The sequence below is a fragment of the Equus przewalskii genome, chromosome 15 (genome assembly GCF_037783145.1).
Source record: "Equus przewalskii isolate Varuska chromosome 15, EquPr2, whole genome shotgun sequence".
Classification (NCBI taxonomy): domain Eukaryota; kingdom Metazoa; phylum Chordata; class Mammalia; order Perissodactyla; family Equidae; genus Equus; species Equus przewalskii.
In genome coordinates, this window is record NC_091845.1 from 47,668,569 (window position 1) to 47,693,275 (window position 24,707).

At 47.7% G+C, this 24,707-nt stretch overlaps 1 protein-coding gene across 5 annotated transcripts; it reads left to right on the forward strand.

The window, feature by feature from the left end:
- The first annotated feature begins 5,668 nt into the window (after positions 1–5,668).
- CX3CR1 (C-X3-C motif chemokine receptor 1) lies at positions 5,669–23,089 on the forward strand. 5 transcript variants are annotated; one of them, XM_070577205.1, is made up of 4 exons: positions 7,020–7,102; positions 7,947–8,304; positions 8,656–8,821; positions 20,075–23,089. In XM_070577205.1, the coding sequence occupies exons 3-4, from the start codon at positions 8,819–8,821 to the stop codon at positions 21,152–21,154; spliced, it is 1,083 nt and encodes a 360-aa protein (XP_070433306.1). In that variant the 5' UTR covers positions 7,020–7,102; positions 7,947–8,304; positions 8,656–8,818; the 3' UTR covers positions 21,155–23,089. The 5 variants fall into 5 exon arrangements, with proteins under 5 accessions (XP_008528508.1, XP_008528507.1, XP_070433306.1 ...); XM_070577206.1 differs by having other exon boundaries at positions 7,947–8,131; XM_070577207.1 differs by lacking the exon at positions 8,656–8,821.
- The last annotated feature ends 1,618 nt before the right edge of the window (positions 23,090–24,707 follow it).

Below are 24,707 nucleotides of genomic sequence, written 5' to 3' on the forward strand. Positions count from 1 at the left end.
CACACCCTCACATAATTACCACCCTGTTGTTGTTACGGTGAGGACATTAAACTCACAGCAACTGTTAAGTGCACAACACAGTGTGGTTAACTACCTTCACCACGCTTTCTTTGATCCCTGGAACTTACTCATCTGAAAACTGAAAGTTTGTATCCTTTGACCAACATCTCCCCATTTCTCTCACTCCTCAGCCCCGAGAAACCATGACTGTTTCTCTGAACTTGACAATTTTCTATTCCACATGTAAGTGAGATCATACACTGTTTGTCTTTCTCAGACAGACATATTTTCACATACGAATCACAGATGGATTTTATTTGCTTAAAAAAACACACTAATCGGGGGCTGGCCCCGTGGCCGAGTGGTTAAGTTCGCGTGCTCTGCTGCAGGCGTCCCAGTGTTTCGTTGGTTCGAATCCTGGGCGCGGACATGGCACTGCTCGTCAGACCACGCTGAGGCAGCATCCCACATACCACAACTAGAAGAACCCACAACGAGAAATATACAACTATGTACTGGGGGGCTTTGGGGAGAAAAAGGAAAAAATAAAATCTTTAAAAAAAAAAAAAAACACACTAATCATCACACACACGTGAGCTTTAGATATGACAAAATGTTGCCTAATTCACCTCCGAAATGCTCCGTGTGGAGAGATGTCGCAATATAACCAAGTTGCTGGATGTATGATTTCAACAAATGTGACTTCTTTATGGAACCCAGACATACACTTAAGCTGTAGGACATGTACTGGCTTCAGGAAACGTAACTTATTAGCCTCTTTTGCAAGCGGGTTAAATTGACTTGACATTGCAGATTTACAAAATCTTGATCATTGATCTAGAACACTTTTGAAAAGGGAACTTTTAAGTGAATTTTCCATTTAAGCCATTCAACCTGTTGAAAGATATGCCTCCTCGTGCCCAATCCAGATTTGAGGATATTCCAAACTTGTGTGAAGTCAATGTGCTAAAGTACTCAAGGTCTGTTTACCAACTAGCATGTTGGAAACTTTGAAGTAAGCCTGGCTCTGTCTGAGCTGAAATGTTACTGCAGCTTCTGCCACAACAAGTATATTGACTGAATAAAATGACTCGGCATGGCTCCCTGGACACCAAACCCTCCCTTCCTGCCAATTTGTCACTTGAGGATGGAACACTTACTCTATCAACTACATCCGCAGGGCAGTAAACAGTCAGACAAATGACTACAGCCAAGGACGGACCCAGATCTTCATTGCCTTCCAAAGTGGGTAGAAATTTCACTGTGATTTACCCAGAACTGATTCTTTGGGTGCTAGTTCAAGCAGAAATAAATATTGATATTCTATTTTGGAGTTTAGATTAGAAGCTGGCTCTGAATAAAACACAGATTACTATATTGTAACAAGATGTTTTTTTGCTACAAAAGAGTAAAAGTCTGTAAAAGTACCTACGAAGAGGGCTTCTCTCTCTAACAGGATGACGGTGGCGCAAACCCGCTCCCGTCTGGTTTGCCTGTATTCCCCTGCAGCCACAGCTGCGACTGCACGCTGTCTAAATTTTCCATGACAACAACAGCCAAACAACTGCTCGTTTCGGATATTCTGAATGCTACGAAATTAGCCGGCCAAATGTTTCTTTCATAGCCTTTGCTGTCCTTGCACTTTATAAGGCACTTTTGAGACAAGTGTTAGCCACTTCAGGTGGAATGATTGGTTCTGAAAGATTAAACGGGGACCTGAGGCATCTAAATTTTTGGTTCAGGTCCGTCTAACTGAGGAAGTTTATCAGGAGCTAACTTGGCTGCACTGGACCCGAATCCCACCCTCTGTTTGCGGTCCAGTTGTAGTCTTCTGTTGAACAGGATCCACTTCAGCCCCAAAGCACACTATGATCCCATAAAATTACCTGGTGTTAGTTTCTTAGGGTCAGGTGCACTTGTGCAAACTAGTGCAAGGCAGCCGCCGAATTTGTTCCTCCACCTTTGTACTTCGTTACGAACGCCTTGGTTTTTGTTATCGTTGGAATGACAGTGTCTGAAATAAAGATGATCTTCTTGGAAATATGACTGGAGGAGATCTGTCACTTCTGTAGTCACTGATGTCACATATAAGGTCACCCTGCAGGTTCACTTATTCCCTGGGCAGCTGGCTGAACTGACAGCTGATTTTCAGTACCTGATCCATGGTGGGGACCCAGGAGTTCTGATATTTTCTTGCCCCTGGGTATGGAGCATTATATCATCCATACAGCGACAATAGAAAAAGCTGCTTAAAGGGCACCGTTTGTGAGAGACAACTATTATTTTATTTTTTTCTTAGAGCAGACCCTCCAGAACATCAGAAAGCAATACAAAGACATCCTAGGAGTTAATTGGAATTACTTATGTAGTTCAAAGGGCTAAAATGGACATATTTTTATAATCCAAGTTTGTAGTTAATTCATTCATTTTCCGTTATTCTCCATTAGTAAATTCTATGTCGTTGGGAACACAGTAAATTTAGGGGGAGGGGAACAGATTTTTAAAAATATTGTTAAGAAAACAGTTCAATGACGTCAAAAAATGTTTTATCCAAAATACTTCTGAAGTTCTTCGCTGGGTCCTGTTACGCTTGTACCAAAGAGGAATGCTTTGTATCACTGCTGAGCAGAATCTATGAAACAAGCCTAGGAAATTGCAACAAATAATGTTAAAATGTAAACATTAGGACAGAGGTAAATTGTAAATGGCGTTTATTTTGTCTAGATTTACTACTTTCCAATTTTCTACTCCTGATCTTTTCTTCTCTTAGGGGGAGAAGAGGAAAGAGAAACTTCTTTCTGCTTCTGAAATCTCCTAGCATATTGCTGTGGACTTGTCCATGGCATAACAGTCTTTAAAATCTCCCTGGTTCCTCAATATGCCCGATCTTTTACCAATTCTGTGCTTTCTCCTTTAGCAGAGCCCCTCCTCTCTTCTGCTCCCCACTCCCTCGACACCTCACTGCTCTCCCTGCCTGTGTTTGGAATCGGGAAGCTCAATCCTCACTTGATCCCTTTCCAGTGTGGCTTAGGACCCATTGCTCTTTTCTCCTCATTTCATCATCTGAAAATGGGGATAGTAATACCTAACTTGAAGGTGAAGACCACACAGAGATATTGCTAACGTCAGTGTAGCTGGCGCGCTTCCTGGCACGGAGAAGCATTTGATATAATCGGCTCCTCCCTTCACACAGCAGCCTTCCCTCACATCTGTTCAAGCACTGGTTCATTCTTCTGATGACGTCAGTTTGGTCCTGTTAGTCCCTAACCCCAGGCTCTAAAAATGAGACACAGCCCAGCTGTCTGATCAAGAGCGCAGACAAAGGTCTCTCAACCTGTTTTTCATTATCACCCCCCAACAAGTCTTTTTAGACATCATATTCTTAACCGCCTCTCATGAAATTTTAATGACATAGATATGCTGTCTATCTGTTTATGTCCTGTGCATGTACCTGTGCTTTAGACAATTTTCACCCCTCTAGGAGCAGTGTGGCCCCCACTGAGAATGTGTGGCATAAGTTATGAAAACTAAGTGCTAAATTCAAATCCTGGCACTGCCGCCTGTAAGCCGTGTGGCCTGGAGCCAGTTACATAACCTCTCCTGGCCTCAGTTTCCTCCCCTGTAAAATGACGATAATGATAGGACCTGCTTCTGGGGTCACTGGGTGACACGAGTTCACATGCATCGAGGACTCAGAACATTACCTAGCGCATACCCCATGTTGCATAAGGGTTTGCTGTGATTAGCCCCAAAGCTCCCACAGCCCGTAGCTAAAGTACAAATATTTAGCCTGGTAGTCAAGGCCTAATCATACTTACTTCCCTTTGCTGTGTCTCTCCCACAAAGCTTTACTCAAAACAAGTCTCCAGTCCTCACCTGCCTTGTGTGTCCGTGCCCATCACGGCCAGGCTGTTCCCATCATCCTCACGGCCTCTGTGCCATGGCTTTTGCCACTAAGCCAGTCCAGCACACCCTCATCCCCCTACCCAACAGAAACCAGGCTGTCCTCGGCATTTGCTGTCTCAACTGGAAGAGAAGCTGAGGGTGATAAAGAACTTGTAAACAAGTGTAGGGGAGGAAAAATTATTCTGACCCTTCGTTGGCTTCTGCTGGTTTTCCCAGGATCCCATCCACAGGCTCCAAGTGGGTAAGGTGTCTCAGAGGTCCTATCTGAGTCACCAGAAACTGCAGGGGTGGAGAAGTCATTTTCCCTCTACCCGTCTGAGTTCTCGACTGAGAACCCTGTAATGAAAGACAGATGAACAAGAGAGAAACAGTCATAAGTTTGTTTACGTGGATATGTGAGAGATACCCAGGGGAAAGTGAGTAACTCCTCGAGGTGGCTTGGAATTCAGGCTTAGAAACCAGCTTAACAGGGAAAGGGCAGGGGGATATAGACAATTTAGGAGAGAGTAAGTGATTTTTAGGAAAGATGAACGGGCCCTTGGATGAGCAGATGGGCGGTATAATAGTTGGTGTCAAAGTGTGTCTGGGTGTGATGTGGACTTCTAGTCTCCTCTCCTCTGACAAGAGTCAACCTCCCTGGATGGTGAAACTCGCAGGGAGGAGATTTATGACAATTGAATTCCTTTTGCAGATTCTGTCTTTAGGCAGATGGGGAGAGTTCAGAGAAAGCCTCTCCCTGTGTTTGCTCTTTTTCAAGTGCCTATATCTCAAAATAATCAATATGCCAAAGCGGCTTATTTTGGGGTGGTGTATTCTGCTCCCCTTCATAAGGACTGACTCAGACAAAGGGTGGTCTAAGGAATGGGCGGCATGCAGAATGAGAGGACTGGGAGGGGTGAACAGGGGTCCGGGGAGGAGAAGGTCCCGAGGCAGAGCCAGAGACGCATTTACTGAGGCCTGTGGAGGTGGGGAGGGGGATAGCCACCAAGGCCCTCCAGCCTCGCTGACGAGAAGAGTGGCAAGAATGTAAAGCTCGGCTGCTCTGCTCATCCCTTGGCTCATTTCTCAGTGTGGCGTTTGCAGCCTGAGGGATGAGGTGATGTTTCTCTCAGGGCCAAAGAGCAGGCTTGCTCACCGCTTGCTATAAAATGCTGTGTTCCCCAAGCTCAGGGTTCCTCTCCAGTCAAGCAAACTCCTTCGTGTGCGGATGTCCACCTGGGCCCACCACTCACTCTGTGGGATTTGGGAGGGAGGGGAACTGACACATATATGCTGCTCGCTGGGCCATGGGTCATAAAGTCCTGTCTTCTGCCAGCATCTGTGGAACAGTAAAGGCTTACGTGTTAGCTTCAAAGGAGGTAAAATTGAATCCCACACTCACTAGCCAGGTGAGTTGGGAAGGGAAGAGCAGCTCCACTGCACTGGCCGGGTGATGGTCTGAGGAAGGGGTGGAATCATGTGAAGGCCGTGCTCACAAGCCCAGGGACTTGAACTGACAATGAGCAGAATCTTGGAGGGTTTAAGTCTGCAGTTTGGGTTTTAGAAAGAGCTCCCTGACTTCTGGATGGAGAATGGTCAGGGAGGTAAATGGGGAGAGGCATGGAGGACATGGATGGGCATCAGAGGTCATGTAAGCTCTGGCTGGAGACGGAGATGTGGGAATCAGATCACAGAGGTGGTCACTGACGTGGGGTGAATGAGATTTTCCAGGAAGAGTATGTGACCAGAAGAGAGGCAAAGTCTTGGCCAGATCCCAGAGAGAAGCAGGAGGCAGCAGGAGGGGCATCAAAGGTGGGACAGGGGGCTGAAGCATCTGGCCCCGCTGGGTGGACCCTGAGACAGGTGGCCGTGGGGTGAGGATGAGAAAGGGCCAGTATCAGAGAGTGGTTTGAGGGGCTGCAGCCTCCTGGCCAAGGACAGAGAAAGGTGGCCTAGCACTGAGGCCAGGGGCAGACAAGGAAAGGAAACTGGCCTTGGACTTCCTCAAACACCAGCAGGTCGCCAGCCCTGTGGCACTGCAGTTCCAGCCCACAGCTCTGTCCTGGCTGGGTGTGACAGGTACTGAGGAGGAGGCCAAGCAGGGAGCACACAGTACACCCTGCCCACAGGAGCCCACAGCGACCAGAGCTAAGGAAATGCAGGGGCACAGGCCACACGTGGGCAGAGAGGAGCCAGGAAAGGCCTTGGAGGACCCCCTGACCATTTAATAAATGTGTGCTGAGTGTCTACCAGAGCTGGACCCTGGCGAGGCCCTGGGATGGAGACGGACCAGAAGCAGCATTTGCCTTGAACAAGAGTCAGGCAGGTAAGGAAGCGATGGGAAGGCAATGAGGCCATCGTGGTTGAGATTCGCCTGGGCAAGGAGCAGGAGCATGGCCTGGAAAAGTCAGGGCCCAGGTGGACTCCCCATCCGCTGGAGCGGGGCCAGCAGTGACAGACAGTGCGGAAAGGAGCCTGGGCCGGTTTGTGGGTGAAGCCTGCGCTCATCAGAAATGTAACGGGCTTGACCGAAATGTTTAGGGAGCCACTAATGCCTTGAAGAGGGAAGTGAGAAAAAAATATTTATGAACTATCTACCAGGTGCCAGGCACTCACTAGGTGCTTTCTGTGCCAACATTTCTCAAACTCAATGTGCTTACCCATCTCCTAAGAAATTCATTAAAATGCAGAGTGGAATTCAGTGGGCTAGGGTGGGACCTGCAGTGCTGTGTTTCTAACGAGCTCCCAGCTGGGACCACTCTTTGAGAGAGAAGCTGTAGCTCATTTCATCTGCACCCCAATGCTGTCTGGTGAGTGTGATGGCCTCCCTTTTATGGGCAGGAAAACTACAGCTCGGTGGGCACACCTTAAAGAGAGCTGCGCTGTTCCCTGCCCTCCACCCGTGTGGGGGTAGATCACACAGCCCCCAAATCATTACTCCCTCCAACCCCCTTGGGGTCTCCCCCAGGCTTGGGTCTTCCAGGTTTGTGAATTCAGACCCTCCTGTCACCAGCTGGCCTCCAGCCTGGACCTCTGAGCTTGCTGGCAGCAGCATCTAAAGATAGTCTCCCTCACAGGAAACTAGATACTATTGGCTGACTCTGCAAATAAAGATGCCTTCAGAAGGAGTGAAAGGGAAATACTCTCTGGCAGAGTCTGCGTGGGACAGGGTGGCTGACTGGCACGTCCAGAGGTTCCCTTCCCAGGCCCAGCCCAGGTAGGAGCAGAGGACCCAGTCAGCACCTGTGGGCGTGCTGGGCGGGGCACTGTGGTCAGAAGTCAGGGTGGGCTAATGACCAGGGAAACCAATTTCCTAAGGATGCTGCAGCCTGTATGTCCAAGGGGCTGGAGTAGTGGCGGGCAGTGAGTGATTAGATCATTTATGACACACTTGACATGATGGAATATGACTGGAAGCATTAATAATTACATCTTAGGGACATGGAGAAATGCTCATAACTTATTAACTAAAAAGAGCATCATTTAAAATTGCATCTAGATGTTATGTGGAATTATTTTTAATGTTTTAAGGTGATAAATAGTATTTATCTTTTGTAAAGAGTCCTTATTCTTTCATAGACTTACACTTAACTATTTATGGGTGAAATGCTATGATGTCTGGGTTTATTTTTAAATAATCCGGTAGGCATGAAACGAGAAATACATGAAATATTGACCCTGAGTTGCTAATTGTTGAAGCTGGGTGATAGGTCCCTGGGGGTTCTCTCTGCTTTTATATATGCCTGAAAATTTTATAGTGAAAAGTTTTTTAAATAGCATCTACATTCTAAATATAAATATACCCTATATGAATATAAAAATATGCATGAATATTGGATGGAAAAAGCTAAAAGCTATCTGTAGTTGATGTTGGAAAGTTGGATTGTGGGTAGTTTTGGGGTTTTTTCCTTTTATTTCCATGCCTTTTTATGCCATCCACATTTTTTACAAAGAGCATCAATTGCATTTATAATGAAAACTATTTGAATTAATAAATTGCTGGCACAAATCCCAAGTTCCATTTTGATATGTGCTGTCATAATCGCTGTGACTTTACTCAGGTGAAGAAGGTGTGTGTTGTTGGAAAGCACAGTCTTCAGAGAGAAATTATGAGCGGACACATGGATGGCTGCAAGACAGCAGGGGACACATAGAGGCCCCACTGAGGACTGGCTGGGGCCGTCATTTCTCATGACTTGACTTGTATCTGGCCATCACGGCCTCGCAGAGTACTGTGGTCAGCTCCGTAAGTTCACAGCTGGGCCCAGAGAAAGGCCGGGGCATCGGAGGATTTCCCCTAACACCCTCCAAAATGTTCTTTTTCTTTTTTCAAATACCTGAGATGGAAAACTTGTGGTAGAAAAGAACTTAAGGAAAAAAGATTGGACTGTGTGAGAAGCAGGCAAGAGAACTTTCCAGGTGGGCCAGCACTCCCGGGGTCTGTTCAGGGGACAGGTCATCCTGTGCCCAGGGGCACTTGGGAGGGGCTCAGGCTTTGTGAAATGAGGCAGATGGCATCTGGGCTACTGAGCCTTGGGGACCCCTGTGTGTGTTGGGGGGGAACAGGGTGGATTCACATCCTTCGCCTCCCTCTTGGCTCAGCTTTATTCTCACATGGGGACACACGACAGGAAATAGACTCAGCCCAACCCCTTTAGCTCTCAGGCTGTCCTGGCTGTCACCCATACCCTTAGGAAGGGAGGACCAGAGGATGTGTCAACCACATGCCAGCCATACCCCAGCCCTGCTGACAGCTGTCATTCTCCCCAGATGGGGCGGGGAAGATGGCTTGACTTTGGACTGAAGTCCTGGCTCTGCACGTGACCTTGCTATGAACCTCAAGCCCTGCTTTTAACATGGAAATTGACCATGAGTTGATAATCGCTGAACCTGGGTGACGGATACACGCTAAGTTTCTGTGAGGATTAAGGGCATGGTATGTACAGTTCCAAGCACACTGCTTAGCTCATATTTGTTGCTCGAGAAGCAACTTGTGTTGTCGTTATGGGAAACAGAGGCTCAGAAAGTTTGTGCTCCTGAAGATCATTGACTGCTTTCAGATGAGGTTGTGAGAGGCAGGAGAGGAAGGGGTATGCCACAGCTGACTCATCCAAGACCAACACCCATTCCCTTCCCCACCCCCCAGCCCCCACCCCTGAAGAGGCACCCCATTCCCAGCTTGGCTGGGCTGCAGAAGAACAGCAGTGTCAGAGACCCTGGCCTCAAAGAACCTCCTTGCCAGGATCTGAGACATTCAGCTGCCCCCTCCCCACCCCCGTGTCTGACCTGGACAGAGTCCTCAGCTGCCCCCATTTTAATCAGACTCAAGCTTTTTCCCCTTGAAGATGTTCAGAGGCAGCGGGTGAGCTAGACAGGGAGGGAAATTCCTGCGTTCCATAACAGGTCACGGCTGTGAGGCAGTGGCGCCAAGGTGGCACAGGCCAGGTCTTCGCTGACTTTTCAGAACTTGTTCTGATTCCCAGCAGCACAGGCCAGGATTACAAGGGCTCGTGCTCTTTTGCATCACTCACCCTGCCCAGGACAGCAAGGGCACGTTGAGGCTTCCAGCTGAACCCTGATCCTGCCTGCCCTCCTTGGGGGCTCAGAATGCCCTGGCTGCCACGAGGGCTGGAATTCTCGCAGCTCTCCAACCACCACATCTTTTTGGCCCAAGTGCAACTATTTTGGATTGTGAGTCTTGGTAGGGAAGAAACCCTATATCACATCTCCTTAAATCCCCTCCCAGGCCCTCTTTGTCCTTTTCCTTAAATCTATGTTCATCATGAAATATAACACAGTCAAAGAATAGTGTACAGGTTACCAACTTATTATAAATTGATCTCCCACCTAACCGCCATCCAAGCAGTAGGAGAGAACTGGGCCAACCTCCCCAGCCTCCCTCAGGTCCCTTCCTGACCAACCCCACCCCAGAAGTCACCCCAATCCTGACTTTTATGGTCGTTGCTTCCTTACTGGTCCTTATGGTTTTACCACCTAGATATGCACCCTAAATAAGATGGATTATCTTTGCCTGATTCTGACCTTCATGTACCTAATTCATACAGCACATCTGCTTTTTGGTCTGCATTTTAAAAATGCATCCATGTAGTAGGAGATGTAGGCGCACACACAAAATTGTGCACAGCAGCGTTGTTCACAGTGGCGCCAAACTGAGAGCCACGCTGGTGTGCAACAGTAGAATAGATAATAATCGTGAACACACACAGTGGAATCCTATACAGCAATGACAGCGAACAGACCCCAGCCACAGCAATAGCATGCATGAGAAGCTTCCAGAAATGCTGAGATGAATTTAGAGATAGATGCAAAATTGGTCCATATCCACATAGCAGTGACCAAATGAACCTCCACCAGACACAATTTCTACATCCATGAACAAGAGCTATTACACAACTATCAGTCTCCTACAACGTACACAGCTGTAAATTAACTGAAACAATGAAAGGGAGAGATGGGGGGTGCTAGATAGAAGACCCAGTAATTGTTTTTTGCCTATTTCAAAGTCTTTTTTAGTTTTTCCCCACAGTTCCTTAGTGGGGAATTGGAGGCCCCTTGCTTTACCACGCTTCCGCCTTCGCAGCCTCAGCTCTCTCTGCATCCTTACCTGAGCCCTGTGCTCACACTGAGCGGGACTTTCCTGAATGCTCTGGGAACATGTTGACCCCTTCTAACCCCAACATCCTCACTTCCTTCCTTTTCTAGTGTATTCCCTCGCACCTCCTCTGCCTGGCCTTGGCCCCAGAAGACGTCCCCATGCTCATTCCCTCAGTGCTTTTGACTTCAAACACTCCATTCCCACCTCCACCTTTGTCTATCTGGAAGACACTCCCAGCCTTTAAACTCAGCTTAAATGGCCCAACCTTTGGGTCTCTTATATTCTGTTACTAAACAATAATAAAAATTTACAGAGACTGTATCTTAAACATTTTTCCCTCATAGAATTTAGCACAATGTCTAGCGTTGGGGAAATATAATTAAAAACAAAAGCTCCTCCAACCCAGGAAAACCTCTCCACAAATAGAGAGAGGAAACACTATTATTATTAAATAAGCATTAAACAGAATGTGATGTGCATCGCTTGGCAATCCACGGGGAGATTGCAAAGACAGAAGAACTTCTCACCCTTTTATACAGCCAAGCAGATGCAATCCCTTACATACGTGTTCTCAAGGTGAACAATAACTCGTCCTCACGTGAGAGGCCTTGACAGTCACACACGGTCCATCCTGACTTTCCCGTGGTAACTGGCCGACTTCTCATCTGTCTATGACAGGAGGTGGTTTTGCAACTTGCAGTAAGGCGCCTGCCGGCGGCAGCTCCCTGCCCTCCCCAGGAGCTGGGAGATGGGGTGCTAGCTCTCAGTGTTTACATTTCAAAGAGATGGTTCCCAGGTCCTTGAGAAAGACATTCCTGGCTCATAAAGCTGAGGAAAGAACCCATCACATTTTCAAAAGCATATGTATCCACATCTCAAAGAGAGAGGGACCTGCTTACAATGACAAGTTTTCTAAAGCAGATGCTCTAAGAAAAAGGAGGCCAGGGAAATCTCTTTATTTTCAACAGGGAGAATTCAGCCTCTTATCTTTAATTTTTATTTGTCCTTACACTAGCATATGGTAAAGATACTTAATAGATATTGACTTGATTAATAATTAACGAACAAGTCCATCTTCTTCAATTATTAAAAAAAAAAAATCTTGAAGCATCTCTTTTCGAAATGTCACACTTCGCTTTGACAGAGAGAAATACTGCAGGGGACTTTGAAGTGGAAAGGAGAGGGAGGGGTGTCAGTTCCAGAACAGCTGCAGGTCCTGTAAAGCGGTGGCTCACGGAGCAGAGGGGCCTGAATGCCTCAGGAATGGTCATCACCTGTTGCTGGTTTTGGCTTGGGGTGTGCGTTTGCACCGTCCCCCCACCCCCATTTAAAATGCGGTGGGTGAGTAATGTGAAGTTGTTTTAGGCAGACTTGTTGCTGCAGGAATAGAAATCTACTCACTTACTTGTGCAGGGGATGGGGTGCAAGTTGTAAAAGGTGCTCTTATAGCTCCTTAGTGTGGAATTCAAAGCTCCTCCCTCTGCCCCTCTGCTGCCTTCTCAGCTTAGCTCTCTTGGCATCCTGAGGAGTGTCTGTTATAAAAATAACAGTCCTGTAAATGGGAAAACCATCAGGACCTGGTCAAACTCAGGGTCCCAACAGCAGCAGGTGTGAGCTTGGGGCCAGACTGAGGACCTTCCTGTCTAGTACAAGATGAAGCTCAAGACTTGTCAGGACTGGAAACCCCCTGATCCATCCAGCTCCCTGTCTCTAGTCGGAACCTCATCTGAGGGCTCACAGGCTGCAAGCCCAGAAGCTTTATGTTCCCTGGGCAGGTTGCTGAGCAGCCACTTCTGTGGACACTCGGTCACACGTTCACTGACCTGGGACTCACGTTGCTCCTTAAGATTGTTTCCTTTGGTTCAGCTCTTGCTGGAAAATTGAGCATGCCAGAGCTGGCCAGGCCCTTAGAGATGATCTGGTCCGATGCTTTCATGTCACACATCAAGACACTGAGGTAGGGCTGGAAGTGAGCTACCCAGGGTCTCCCAGCCGTCTGCGGAGTGTGGGCCCCTATGAAGTACCTGGCTCTGAAAAAATCACCATGTATTTGAAGATAGGAAATAAGCTGACCCTTCAGCCTTCAGCCCTTTCTTCTCCAGAGAAAAGGATCCCAATTTCTTCACCATCATTGGTGAGAGCTAGATTCTGGGGGTCTGGCAGTGACGACCACCTACTCATGGCTGGAGAGGCAAATAATATCCCCTCTCCATTTCCCGCCCACCGTTTCACCGCGAGTCAGCCTCCTGGGTTCTGAGTCTAGAAGGGAGAAACCCAGGAGGAGTGTTCAGGGTTTCATCGTGGATCACCTTCTTTCTAGGAGGGCTGCTCCACTATTCTTCAGTTCGAGTTCTGGAGAAGTGGCCTGTGATAGCCTGCAGATTTCCCCTCCAAGACGGAAAGCATTGAGCAGTGCAGGGAGCGTGGCTTTATGGAGAGACGCATCTGGGTTGAAATCCTGGCTCTCTCTCTTCCTTGTGATGCGGGCTCGACGAGCTGAGGAGTCGAAAGAAAGATTTCTTGGACTGTCAGGGTCTGGCAGTAGTGCTCTTTTATTCAGAGAATAGCATGGAGCAGCATGGGGACAGAACCCATGGGCGGGAAGAGCTACAAACATGGGTTGAGGGTAGGGCTAAATTTAAGGCATAGGTATGTGAGTTCTCGCTTTACAAGATAAAGGAAAGATTATGTAAAAAAAAGTCATTAAAATGGTATCAGTGCAGGTGGGGTCTGGTCTGGTTATTTGGTGGTCATATAACTTTTGGTAAGAATCAGATCGGATCAGGTCAGGACATCCTGTGCTTCCGGGAGGATGATATAGATCGGTATGTAGGGCAGGACGCCTTGGGCTTCTCTCCCTGGGGCAGCCCTGATCCTCATCACTTGGACGAGTCATCTCCATCTCTCCGGGCTGCTGTTGGTTACTTTGTTCAGTGGAGATAACCATTTCTCGTGTGAGCTTCTGGAGAGAATGAAATGGGATCTTGTGTATGGAGCATGACACTTAGTAGGCACCCGGGAATGGTAACCTCCTCTCTTTCTAAAGTGGGGTTTCTCTGAGGTTAACCTCAGATTCTGGAACGTCAGTAGCACAATGGCTTCCCTAGGGGAAGAGCTGGGGTCAGGACTTAAGCAATTGTGGAGTTTCATTTGGTGCAAAGGAAAACAATTAAACCCCACAATTTTCTTAGCGTTAGACTGAACCTCAAACCCAGTCTTCACTCAAGGCCCTAAAAAGCCATAAACAGAGACCCAGGAGGGTAAAAAAAGAAGAAGATGCAGTGCATCTAGAAAACAGTAAGCAGGACAGGAGGCCAAAAGACAGGGGGAAGCAATATGAAAACGACCTCAGAGAGAAGAAGGAAAAGGATCTGGGCCACCTAATGAGAAGGGAAGTCTAGAAAAGGGAAGCTGGTTGGAAGCAATGGGTAATGATGACCAAAAAAAGTTAAAAAATAAACGAGCTGGCCTGAGAAAAGGAAGTGGCCTGGAGGAAGTAGGAAAGGATCGGCAGGGGAGGCGAGCCACTAATTTTATCCAGCAGGTCATCCAAAATCCATTTCTACTGGGGTATGAAGCGCACGCGCACTCAAAGCTCTGCTTCTAGGTCCAGCTCAAACTCTCCCAGCTCAACACCATTTACTAACCTTGACTTAACAGGGATAGAGGGCGGGGAGGCCTGAGAACAGCCTGGGGGATTTCTGCTCTCGCTGGCTGCTGCCCTGAGCTGTGCAGTGCAGCCTCCGCCGCGGTGCCTTCTTGCAACTTCACCTTGCGTGCAGCCTTCCTCTTGCAACGTGTCTGTAGGAAACCTAGCCAAGCAAACACTGCAAAGGTTTAGCTCTTTGGATTCTTGCACTTGGTTTCTGGTGTCTTCAGGGCCAAGAAAGCCAGTGTCCAACCCAAGTGAAAGCCAATTAGACTCCTGGCAGGCCTTTGACCTCCCCTGAAGGCCACCCCTAAGGACTGGCCCTGCTCCCATCTGCTGCCAGGAGGCTCTATCTTCAAGCTCATCTCCCAATCCTGGGACATCTCAGAGGATCCAGAAATAAAAGGTCCACCCAGCTCAGGCCCACCCTTCCTAAAAAGATGCCTTGATGAAGCTGCCAAGCTCAGTGGAATAGATCAGTGAAGATGTCCTTCACCAATGTCAGATTTCTGATGTAGACAGTGCCCTCCCATGCTCTGGGGCTTGCAGCTAACGGGGCTGGGTTTGAACTGGCTCCCAGCCACGTAAAACCCTGGGTCACCTCTGAGTCACACATTTGAGGTGGCTTCTGGGCCTTGACATTCGCATGGAAGAGAGGGCTGAAACTGCTTGTGCACCAGCTGCCTCCTGATCAGATGCGTCCGACAGCCACTCGTTGACAGAGCGTGCTGAGATGGGCAGCTGTGTTCCTAGGTTGTCTTCTCGCGGTGGAGAGGTGGTGGGCCTGTGCTTGTCTCCGGGGCTCTGCACCATAAGGCTGATGCATCGCTTCTTTCGGCGTTTCATTCATTCATTCACTCATGCATTCATTCATTCAACCAAGCTAGGCATCCTCTAAGCTCTCAGCTATCAAGGTCCCCTGGCCCATGACAGGAAGGACACCTGTTTCCCTGTAAGCTCCCCTGGGAACGGGGCAATTAAAAGGCTGCTGTCACCATTACTCCCATGGAACTCTTTGAATGAAGGTCTAGGATACAATGTTTATCCTTCTGCAAATCTTCCTGTGGCACTTGCTCTGTGCCAGGCCTTGCCCTCTGCTGAACACTGGCCTACAGAGCTGAAGAGGACACTGTTCTCTTAGGAACTCCCAGTCTGGGGCAAGGAGGATGGGGGAAGGGCCGTAAAGTAAGGTTGGAAAAAAGTGCTGAGGCTGGCCATCTCTGTGCCCAAACTGCAGCCCTGCGACATGCCAGCTGTGTGGACTTCAGCAAGTTACTCACCCTCTCTGAGTGCATCTACTTGCCCATAAAGTAAAGATAATAATCCTTTTAGGTGTTGGCTACTGTTTATTGAACACGTACGACATGCTGATGGTTACTGTATTAAGCTACTTGCTAACTTATTTATTTTAATTTTTCATAACCCTTTAGATTTTTGTTTATTTTTATTTTTTAAATTCCAAGTCAATTGATTGAAATTTTTTCCAAGATAGGTAATACGCATATACATTGTAAAATAATTCCACAGCTTTACAGTGATAAGCCTCCTCTCTCTCATCCTCTAGTCTCCAGTACCCCTTTCCAGCACATTGTTGTCGCCACTAGGAGTGTGTCCCTTCAGAGATACTCAAACCTTATGCAAACACTCACATACATACATCACTCCTTTCCACAAATGACAGCATACTATATGCACAGTACCTCACCTGGCTTTTTCCACTTATCAGTATATGTTAGAGATTGTTTTATAAAAGAACATATAGATCTGCCTAGTAGTGGAGTTTTTTTGTTTGTTGTTTTTTTTGGTAGTTTGGGTTTTTTTTGTGTTTTTTTTTTTTTGGTGAGGAAGATTGGCCCTGAGCTAACATCTGTTACCAATCTTCGTCTTTTTGCTTGAGGAAGATTGTCACTGAGTTAAGATCTGTGCCAGTCTTCCTCTATTTTGTATGTGGGATGCCACCACAGCATGGCTTGACCAGCAGTGTGTAGGTCCTCACCCAGGATCCAAACTGGTGAATGCCAGCCCCCAAAGCAGAGGGCACAAACTTAACCACTATGCCACTGGGCTGGCACCTGTTTGTTTGTTTTTTAAACACGGTCTTAGTATTCTGTTATTCAGAGTGACCATAGTTTAATTTGATCTGCCCCTAATGATGGACCATGAGTTGGTTCCCTTCATGTACATTTCAGTCTGGCTGCAGTGGCTGTCAGTGTACATGTTTCCTTGAGCATGTGTGTGAGTACATCTCTAGGATAAATTCCCAGTAAGAGATTTACATTTTATTTCATTCTTATGCTCTCAACAAACCTATGAGGTTGTTTTAGAGAGGGAAACTGAGATGGTTGCGTTTATGGCTTTTACCACCTGTTCTGGGTTCTGTTTTCTTTGGTATTCACCGAGTCCTTATGTCTTCTCCCCTCCAGGGTTTGGCTTTGTCTGCGTCATCTTGGGGAAGGGAGAGGGGAAGGGGCACGAGTGTGGATGCGGCCTCAGCCCCACTCCCCCCACTTCTAGCTGTATGATGAGCCAGCTGCTAAACCTTGCTGTGACCCTGCTGAGCGTAGTGTGTGCAAACGGACATGTGAATGGCACGGGGAGTAAGTTCTCTGGAGTGACTGTGCAGTTCCTCAGACTCACGTAGGAGCTCATTGAAAGCTGTGCCCCTCCCGTTCCTTCCTCTGTACAAGGTGCAGAATTGCTCATGGCAGGGATCACAATATGCTGCGTGAGCATCCACTGCGTGCATAGCACTCTGCAAGAGCTCAGGCAGAACAGTGGGAGACAAGGACGGTTCTGGGGTCTTGGCTGAGGACTCTGAGCCACTAGGGAGCCAGGAAGAGACCGCTGAGTGTTAATGAACCCTCACCTGAGCGAACCCTCAGGATGGCAGGTAGTGGTCCCAAGCTAGACAGATGTTCCCTGACCAGCCATTTTGCTCTCAATAAGCAATGAGACCAACAGTCAGGCAAAATGATCCCTCTGATCGCGTCCCTGAAGTTGCCTCTCATCTGCAGAGGACAGATTGACACACTCCCTGCAGCTGCCTTCATCAAAGTCTTTGCCCATGTGCACTGTTCCCTGTTGAGATGAGAAGCCCCTTCATGGCCCAGACTGTGCCTGACTGATCTCCCCATGTGCTCCCTGCCATGCCGAGCCCAGTGCCTGCGGGGACTTCAGATGGTCTGCTGAATGGATGTTGACCCTCCAACCAGGACCACTCCTGGCTTATTTGGCCTCTTGGTGCAAATTAGAGAAGGTGTCCCTGTGCATGTAGCAGCCCTGAGCCAGGGCACCCAGCAAGCAATGGGTGGATTTGGGACCTCCTTGACACTCAGCAAGGCAGTCAGTTGTTTTTTTCTAACTATCCCTGCCTTCTCCACGCTCTTGTCCCAGCCTACCCCTTCCTCTTATCACAAACATCCCTGAGCCATTCAGGGGGTGGTAAATTAGACACAGGACTTTCCTTTCAGAATTACAATGAGCCTGACATCTTAGTAAAAGCTCCGTAAATGTTGGCTTACTCCCTCTCCCTCCCCAAAAAAAATCTGAAAAGAAAACATTTTTTATTTCAGGGGAAAAAAAATAAAGCAAACTTTACACAATGGCTAGGGTGGGAGCAAAACGTGAGCGTCCACAGGCAGCCTGGATGATCCCACAGGTCCGAAGTGCTTCTGCTCCCTCACCTTGTGCATTTATTAAGTGCTTGCTGTGTGCAACACACTGTGCCAGGTGCTTCCCTCAGAACAGTGCTGTGGGCAGGCATGAGAATGAATCCCAGCCTTGTAGATGAGAAATGTCAGGCTCTGAGGTTCCAAGGTCGCCCAAGGTCACTCGGCCAGAGCGGGCAGATGTGGGATTCAGTCTCAGGAGAGCCCAAGTCACACATCCCTCACCCTTCCCGCCCACCTCCCTGCCCTCCCTGTCAGTGACCCTGGGATCCTTCCCTGAAGACTTTAGGAGGTCCCTGTGTGCAAGGCACAGTGCCAAGAGTGGAAATCTAACTCACCCGTAGCTTTGGCAAAACCGAGCTGATCCCAAAGCACGATGTTCCTGGGCTGCAGGACTGAGCACAGGTGCGAAGAGATGCAGAATGACTTTTATCGGCCTTGGGCTCCTCTTGAGGTCAGCTTTGCCAGCTCTTTTCACTGGAGGGCAGACGGGAGAGGGTAGCTAGCCCCAGGCCCCTAACTCATAAGCACCAAGGGCCTGACTATTTATACTCCTCCATGGCTGCATGTCTGTAAGACGTGCCTCTGCAAGAAGCCACTGGCCCCAAGTAGCAAACCCCCTGTGTCCCTATCTCTCAGTTTGAGCCACTTGAAACTGACATATGTGTGGTTCAAAAATGGTTGCTTATCAGCCATTTTATGTGGTTCCACTTAAACATCATTAAGGTCACAGCCAGACGTCCTCTCTGAGAAAAGGGCATTGCAGCCTAAAGCAAACAACACATAGACTTTCCCTCGGGTTCAGAGCTCCATCCCAGCCTGAGACGGCCCAGGTCAGAAAGCCTTGGCCAGCTTCATCCTGGAAGAGTCTGAGTAAGATGCTGACATGGGCCAGGACGCAAAGCAGAGGCTGAGAAGGGAGGAGCAAAGCCCCGGCTGGGTGGGCTCTCACTTTGGCAGACACCATCTCGGTAAAACCAACAAGGAAAGGATGCAGCGGGGTGTGGACACTCCCTTGGTTAAAGAAGCAAGAGTTCGCTTTTAGTTGCATGGGGAGGGAGGCAGTGACAGCCAGGAGGTGTGTTCTGAATACACCTGGGGTTTCTAAGGGGCCTGTCTGTGGTGTCACAAGGAAGAGGAGCAGGCCCCAGAGGACCAGAGCGAAAGTGCTACCCTTGCAGCCTCTGGAGTGAATGAGGAGTGAGTCCTGGCTGGGAGAAGTTGAGGGGAATGAGATAAGTTTTCCTTCCCAACCTGTGCAGAAATGTTTTATCTTTCAGTTTTTGTTAAGAGAGAAACGGGAAATAAGAAAAGTGGGGAAGTCAGGGTCGAAGTGAAGCACGGGTGGTAATTATCGGGTTAACTAGCCCCCGGGGGGCAGCCCAGCAGGCTAACTGAACACAGCCCTCCATCAGGGACCCATCAGCCCTTCCTGACTGCAAAGGCCCGGGTGATGGCCACACCTTCTCTTCACTTGGAGTTATCGGATGACCAGCCGCTGCAGTTTGCTTAGAACTGAGGAGTTTCTGACATGTGAAACTTCGGTGCTAAAATCACAAAAGTCCTGGGCAAACCAAGATGAGGTAGTCACCCTTGACTGTGTGACTCTATGTCTCACCCCTTAAGGAAGAGAAGGACTTGTTGGTTGCAAGAGGAAGAGGAAAAGAAATGGCTCTCGAAAACAAAGATGAGGGCTTCTGGGCACAGGTCTGCTCAGGGCTCTGGAGAGTGGCTGAGACCTCTCTCTTCAGCCTCGGCTTCGTACAGGAGAAATCAGGGTCCAGAGGGTAGAGGAGGTGGGAATAAAAGGAGGCGCTGGACTGGAGGTGTGAATTACAGCTGCACCTCTCTGCTAAGCCACTGCCTCGCCTCCCCACCCGTAGTCCTCTCCGCTGCTGTCCACGTGCTGGTCAAGCTAGCTACCTTTCAGAGAAACTTTTGAAAAGCAAAGAAAAAGCGATGTCTCAAGCTTCAAAAGGCCTAGATTCAAGTGCTCGCTGAGCCATTTACTGTGTGGCTTTGGGCAAGTTACTGAACCTCTCAGAGACTTGGTTTCCTCTTCTGTCAAAGGAGTCTGTTCCAGCCTCACTCAGACACTGTTGTGGGGATTAAACAAGATGGCATGTGTGACACTGGGAAATGTATTGGTCAGACACCCAACCAGTATGTGTTTCTCGCCTATGCCTGGGGCCAGACAGAATTCTAACTTTGTTTCTCGAGAACTAATGCTGTTACTTATTTTCCTTTCTGATCCAGGCCCTCACCATGCCCACCCACTTCCCTGAGCCGATCTCGGACGATTTTCAGTACGATGAGTCTGCAGAAGCCTGTAACATGGAGGACATCGTGGTCTTTGGGACTGCCTTCCTGTCCGTGGTCTACTCCCTTGTCTTTGTGTTTGGCCTGGTGGGAAATTTGCTGGTGATCTTTTCCCTCAGCAACAGCCGGAAGCGCAAGAGCATCACCGACATTTACCTCCTGAACCTGGCCTTGTCCGATCTGCTTTTTGTAGCCACTTTGCCCTTCTGGACTCACTATCTGAGAAGTGAACAAGGCTTTCACAATGCCGTGTGCAAACTCACCACTGCCTTCTTCTTCATCGGGTTTTTTGGAGGCATCTTCTTCATCACCATCATCAGCATCGATAGGTACCTGGCCATTGTCCTGGCCGCCAACTCCATGAACAACCGGACTGTGACGCACGGCGTCACCATCAGCCTGGGCGTCTGGGCAGCAGCCATCTTGGTGGCAGCACCCCAGTTCATGTTCACAAAACAAAAAGAAAATGAATGCCTTGGTGACTACCCCGAGGTCCTGCAGGACATCTGGCCCGTGCTCCGCAATGTAGAAGCAAATGCTCTTGGCTTCCTGCTCCCGCTGCTCATTTTGATCTACTGTTACTTCAGAATCATGCGGACGCTGTTCTCCTGCAAGAACCGCAAGAAAGCTAAAGCTATTAAACTGATCCTTCTGGTGGTCATCGTATTTTTCCTCTTCTGGACACCCTACAACATCATGATTTTCTTAGAGACGCTCAATCTCTACGACTTCTTTCCGGATTGTGACATGAAAAGGGATCTGAAATTGGCCATCGGTGTGACCGAGACAATAGCATTTATCCACTGTTGCCTCAATCCCATTATCTATGCCTTTGCTGGAGAGAAGTTCAGAAGATACCTTTCCCACCTGTACAGGAAATGCCTGGCTGTCCTGTGCTGTTATTCTGTAGACACCGGTTTCTCCCCGCCTGAGTCACAAACAGGCAGGCGGGAAAGCATTCTGAGCAGCAATTTTACCCACTACACCAGTGATGGAGAGGTGTCCCTCCATGTCTGAAGGGATCCCCAAAGCCTCCTCCCTACAGAGAGCCTGGAGTTTCTGAATCTGACACAGAAGAATGAGGACAGATTTTTTTTGTTTCTTACAAGCAAGAAATGATGGACCCAATGCCTAAAAAAACAACCCTAAGATGTTTTTGAGAATTGTGCTCAAAATTTGAAAGATAAAGGGTGGGAATATTTCTTATTGCAAATGTCAAGACTCTTTTGTTTACAAATGACGAAAATTCAACTCAGACTAGCTTAGCTAAAAAGGAAGTGGTGAGTATTGTTCACACAGCAGCATGGACGGGGGTGGCTGAGCCCTCAGAGTGTGTGGAAACCAGGGCTTGAATCTAGCTAGAATTTCCTCTCTCTGACTCTCAAATATCCCGGGGTGACAGAGCTCCCAGATTCGCATAATGCAGCTTTGTTATCAGAGAGGGACTGAGACCCATTCCTCTAGGGTCTCAAGGTCAAAATTCCTGGGGAAGGGCTCTGATTAGCCAAGTTTGTATCAGATGCCCATCCCTGGACCAGGTGGTGGTATCCATAGGCAAGGGATAGATAAGATGGCAGCTTCCATTCCAAACTCATGGTTAGAGGTGCAAGAAGATGTATTTCCAAGAAGCTGGAGGGGTGGGTGCTGCCCACCAACTTCACCATGTGTCTGGCTCAGCCTCGCCTTGATCATACCAGCCAGCACTTACTGCCAGCCTCCTCTTCCTTAAACTCCCTTCTATCGTGTCCCCAAACCTACAAAGGTTTCCCGGTGCCTGCTGCATCAAATTCAAACTTAAATGCCTGACCTCTGAGACCCTCCATCATGTGGTCCCACCAACAGGTTCCCCATTGTCTCCCATTCCCAAAGGACTGCACCTACCCTGTCAGCCAGGTCTCTCCCATCTGACCTCATGCGTCTCCACCTGCTTCCAGACCCAGAGGGAGAAATAGAAAGAACCCTGGCCCAAACTAAGAAGGGATGATTTCTAATCTCAACTCTATCACTTACCCACTGGTTGGCTTAGGGCCAACTGAGCTTGTTTCCTCATCTGTAGAATGGAGATAATACTTCTTTTTCAGCTAGAGAGCATCCTTTCCAGCATGAAGAACCAGCCACCAACTTTTGCAGGTCCCAACCCTCTTGTCTGGTTCCCAGACTTCAGCTTTCCCCCTACCTGGCACTTAAGCAGTAGTGTTGACAGAGCTTGGAGGAGACTGCAGGCTCTGCTGTGTAATGTAGCCCAGACACAGAGGAGGCTGGTCCCTACCGTGGCACTCAGTGGACACTCCTGGATGTGAGATTGATAGCCTTCCCTGACCCAACCCTCCCAGACTGCCTTGAACATTCCCTCCCAATCACCTCATGGCAAGCCCCCATCCATCGGGAGAGAACCCCCAACGTTCATGCAACAGTCGATGTGGAGAGCCAGGGTCACAAGAGCAGCTTTCTGTTTTCAGTAAACATTTGAGATGTTCTAAAACTTCAAAGCTTGAAGAACAATTGTAACAATGCTAAAGAAAGTGTCATCTATAACCTAACCATACAACATTTCCATTTGCCCATCCAGACCTTGCTCATCCCCTCACGTGTTTAGAGTTGTACTCATAATGTACAATTGTATAATCTGCCACAAATGGCTCTCTGTTTCCATAGGGTTTTGCAAGGAGCATTTCAGAAGACTTTGCCAGGCTGTGTATTCATTGAAGGCATCTGACTCCTTGCTCTATTTCTGATGCCTCCTTGGCAGTCAGCATGTTTGTTTAACCAATGAGAGAATGAATCATGTTTCATCAAGATCACGTACTGTAATTTGCTCACCATTACTCTGTTGATAAATGTTTCACTTGTTTGCAATATATAGCAAATACCTATTTTAAAGCACTTTTGTCTGTGTAATTTCCTCTCTCCTCTTCAATTATTTCCTTTGGGTAATAAAGACATCTGACCTGAGTCTTTAAGGGTAAGGTGTTCTCTAGGCAAAGGAGGGGAAGCTACTGTAGACTGGTGGATGGTGGATATAAAGGAGACGTGTGAGAGCCTGGGGCTCTTGAGCTCTCAGGAGAAATGTGTGTGAATATTGAAAGGCATTGGGAGCAGAGTGGGTGGCGGGAACCTTCTGGAGCATTGGCTCAAACAACCAGTGGAGGGGGCGTTCTCCTCAAGGTGTTCACAAGATTGCTCCCTTATTACTTGATCTTCATTCCAGCTGTTCAATCATGAAATTTTAAATTGAATTTTAACCTATTTCTGGCCTCCCAAGAAGAGAGAAAAAAATCTTTTGGCTTGAGAAACAAAAGTAGAGGAACAGACACTTTCCTTTCTAGAAAAAAATTAAATTTGTATCATAAGAAACACTCATTCATTCATTTTTCTGAATAAGACAGAATAGGGGGAGAGTAAGGAAGTTCATTAAAAAACGCTAAATAGCAATGATGTGGTATCTGAATAAAGGCGGCCAGGTTTGAAAAGGACAGTTGGCCTAGAGCACAATCGGATCACATCCATTACTGCTTCTGAGGTCTGCACATCCCAAAAACAGAGGGAAATGACGGACTCCAGAGGCAGAGAGAGTTTGTTCCACGCCTAAGTCCCAACATATCGAGTCTGTGATCTTCCTCGAGTTACTTAACATCTCTGAGGCTCAGTGTCCTCATCTGGAAAATAAGAATAAAAGTAGTGCCTGCTTCCTAGGATTATGAGGATTTTGTAAGATTACCTCCACAAAGTTCACAGCACAGCCTGGCAAAGCAAGCTCAAAGAAGTGGTGGTGACTAATTTGATTCTTTTTCTTCCTATTATTACTGTATTGAAACTTTCCCATACTATCTCAACCTTGTTGTCTTCTTATTTTTCTTAGTTCTTCAATCACAGAATTGTGGGCAGTCATAGATAATTGGGTCCAAACTTACATTTTGCAGGTAAGGACAAGGAGGCTCAGAGAGGGTCAGAGGCTGGCCCAAGATCACACAGTGAATTAATGAAAGGGGTAGATGCCTTGACTCTCAGTCTGCTGATTCCTTCTTCATCTTGATAAAAATACAGAGTAATCCTATGGTGACTGCAGTTAACAATACTGTATTATATATTTGAAAGTTGTTAGAGTAGATTTTAAAAGTTCTCATCACACACACAAAAAATTGTAACTATGTGAGGTGATAGATGTAACTAACCATATTGTGGTGATCATTTTGCAAAATATACAGAGTATATAAAATCACTACTGTCATACACCTTAAACTCATACATTATCATATGTCAATTAAATCCCCATAAAGCTGGGGGGGAAATGCAGACCAATCCTGCCTCTAAGAGCAGAGAACACAGGCAGGCAAAAGAAAATTCCCATAAAAAAGGTCTGCAGATGGATGACTTGGGCACTTAGGGGAGGTCTGCCCTCCACAAGGCAGAATTTAACGGAATTGATCCACTCACAATGACAGGTGCCGCCTAGACGGTGCAGCCTTTGGTGATAGCTGTTCTGCGACATCAGTATCTCTCACAAAAAATGGTCAACAGAGATTCATCAGCAAAGGATACCGGGATTCCCAGAGGCAAATGCTTTCAGCAG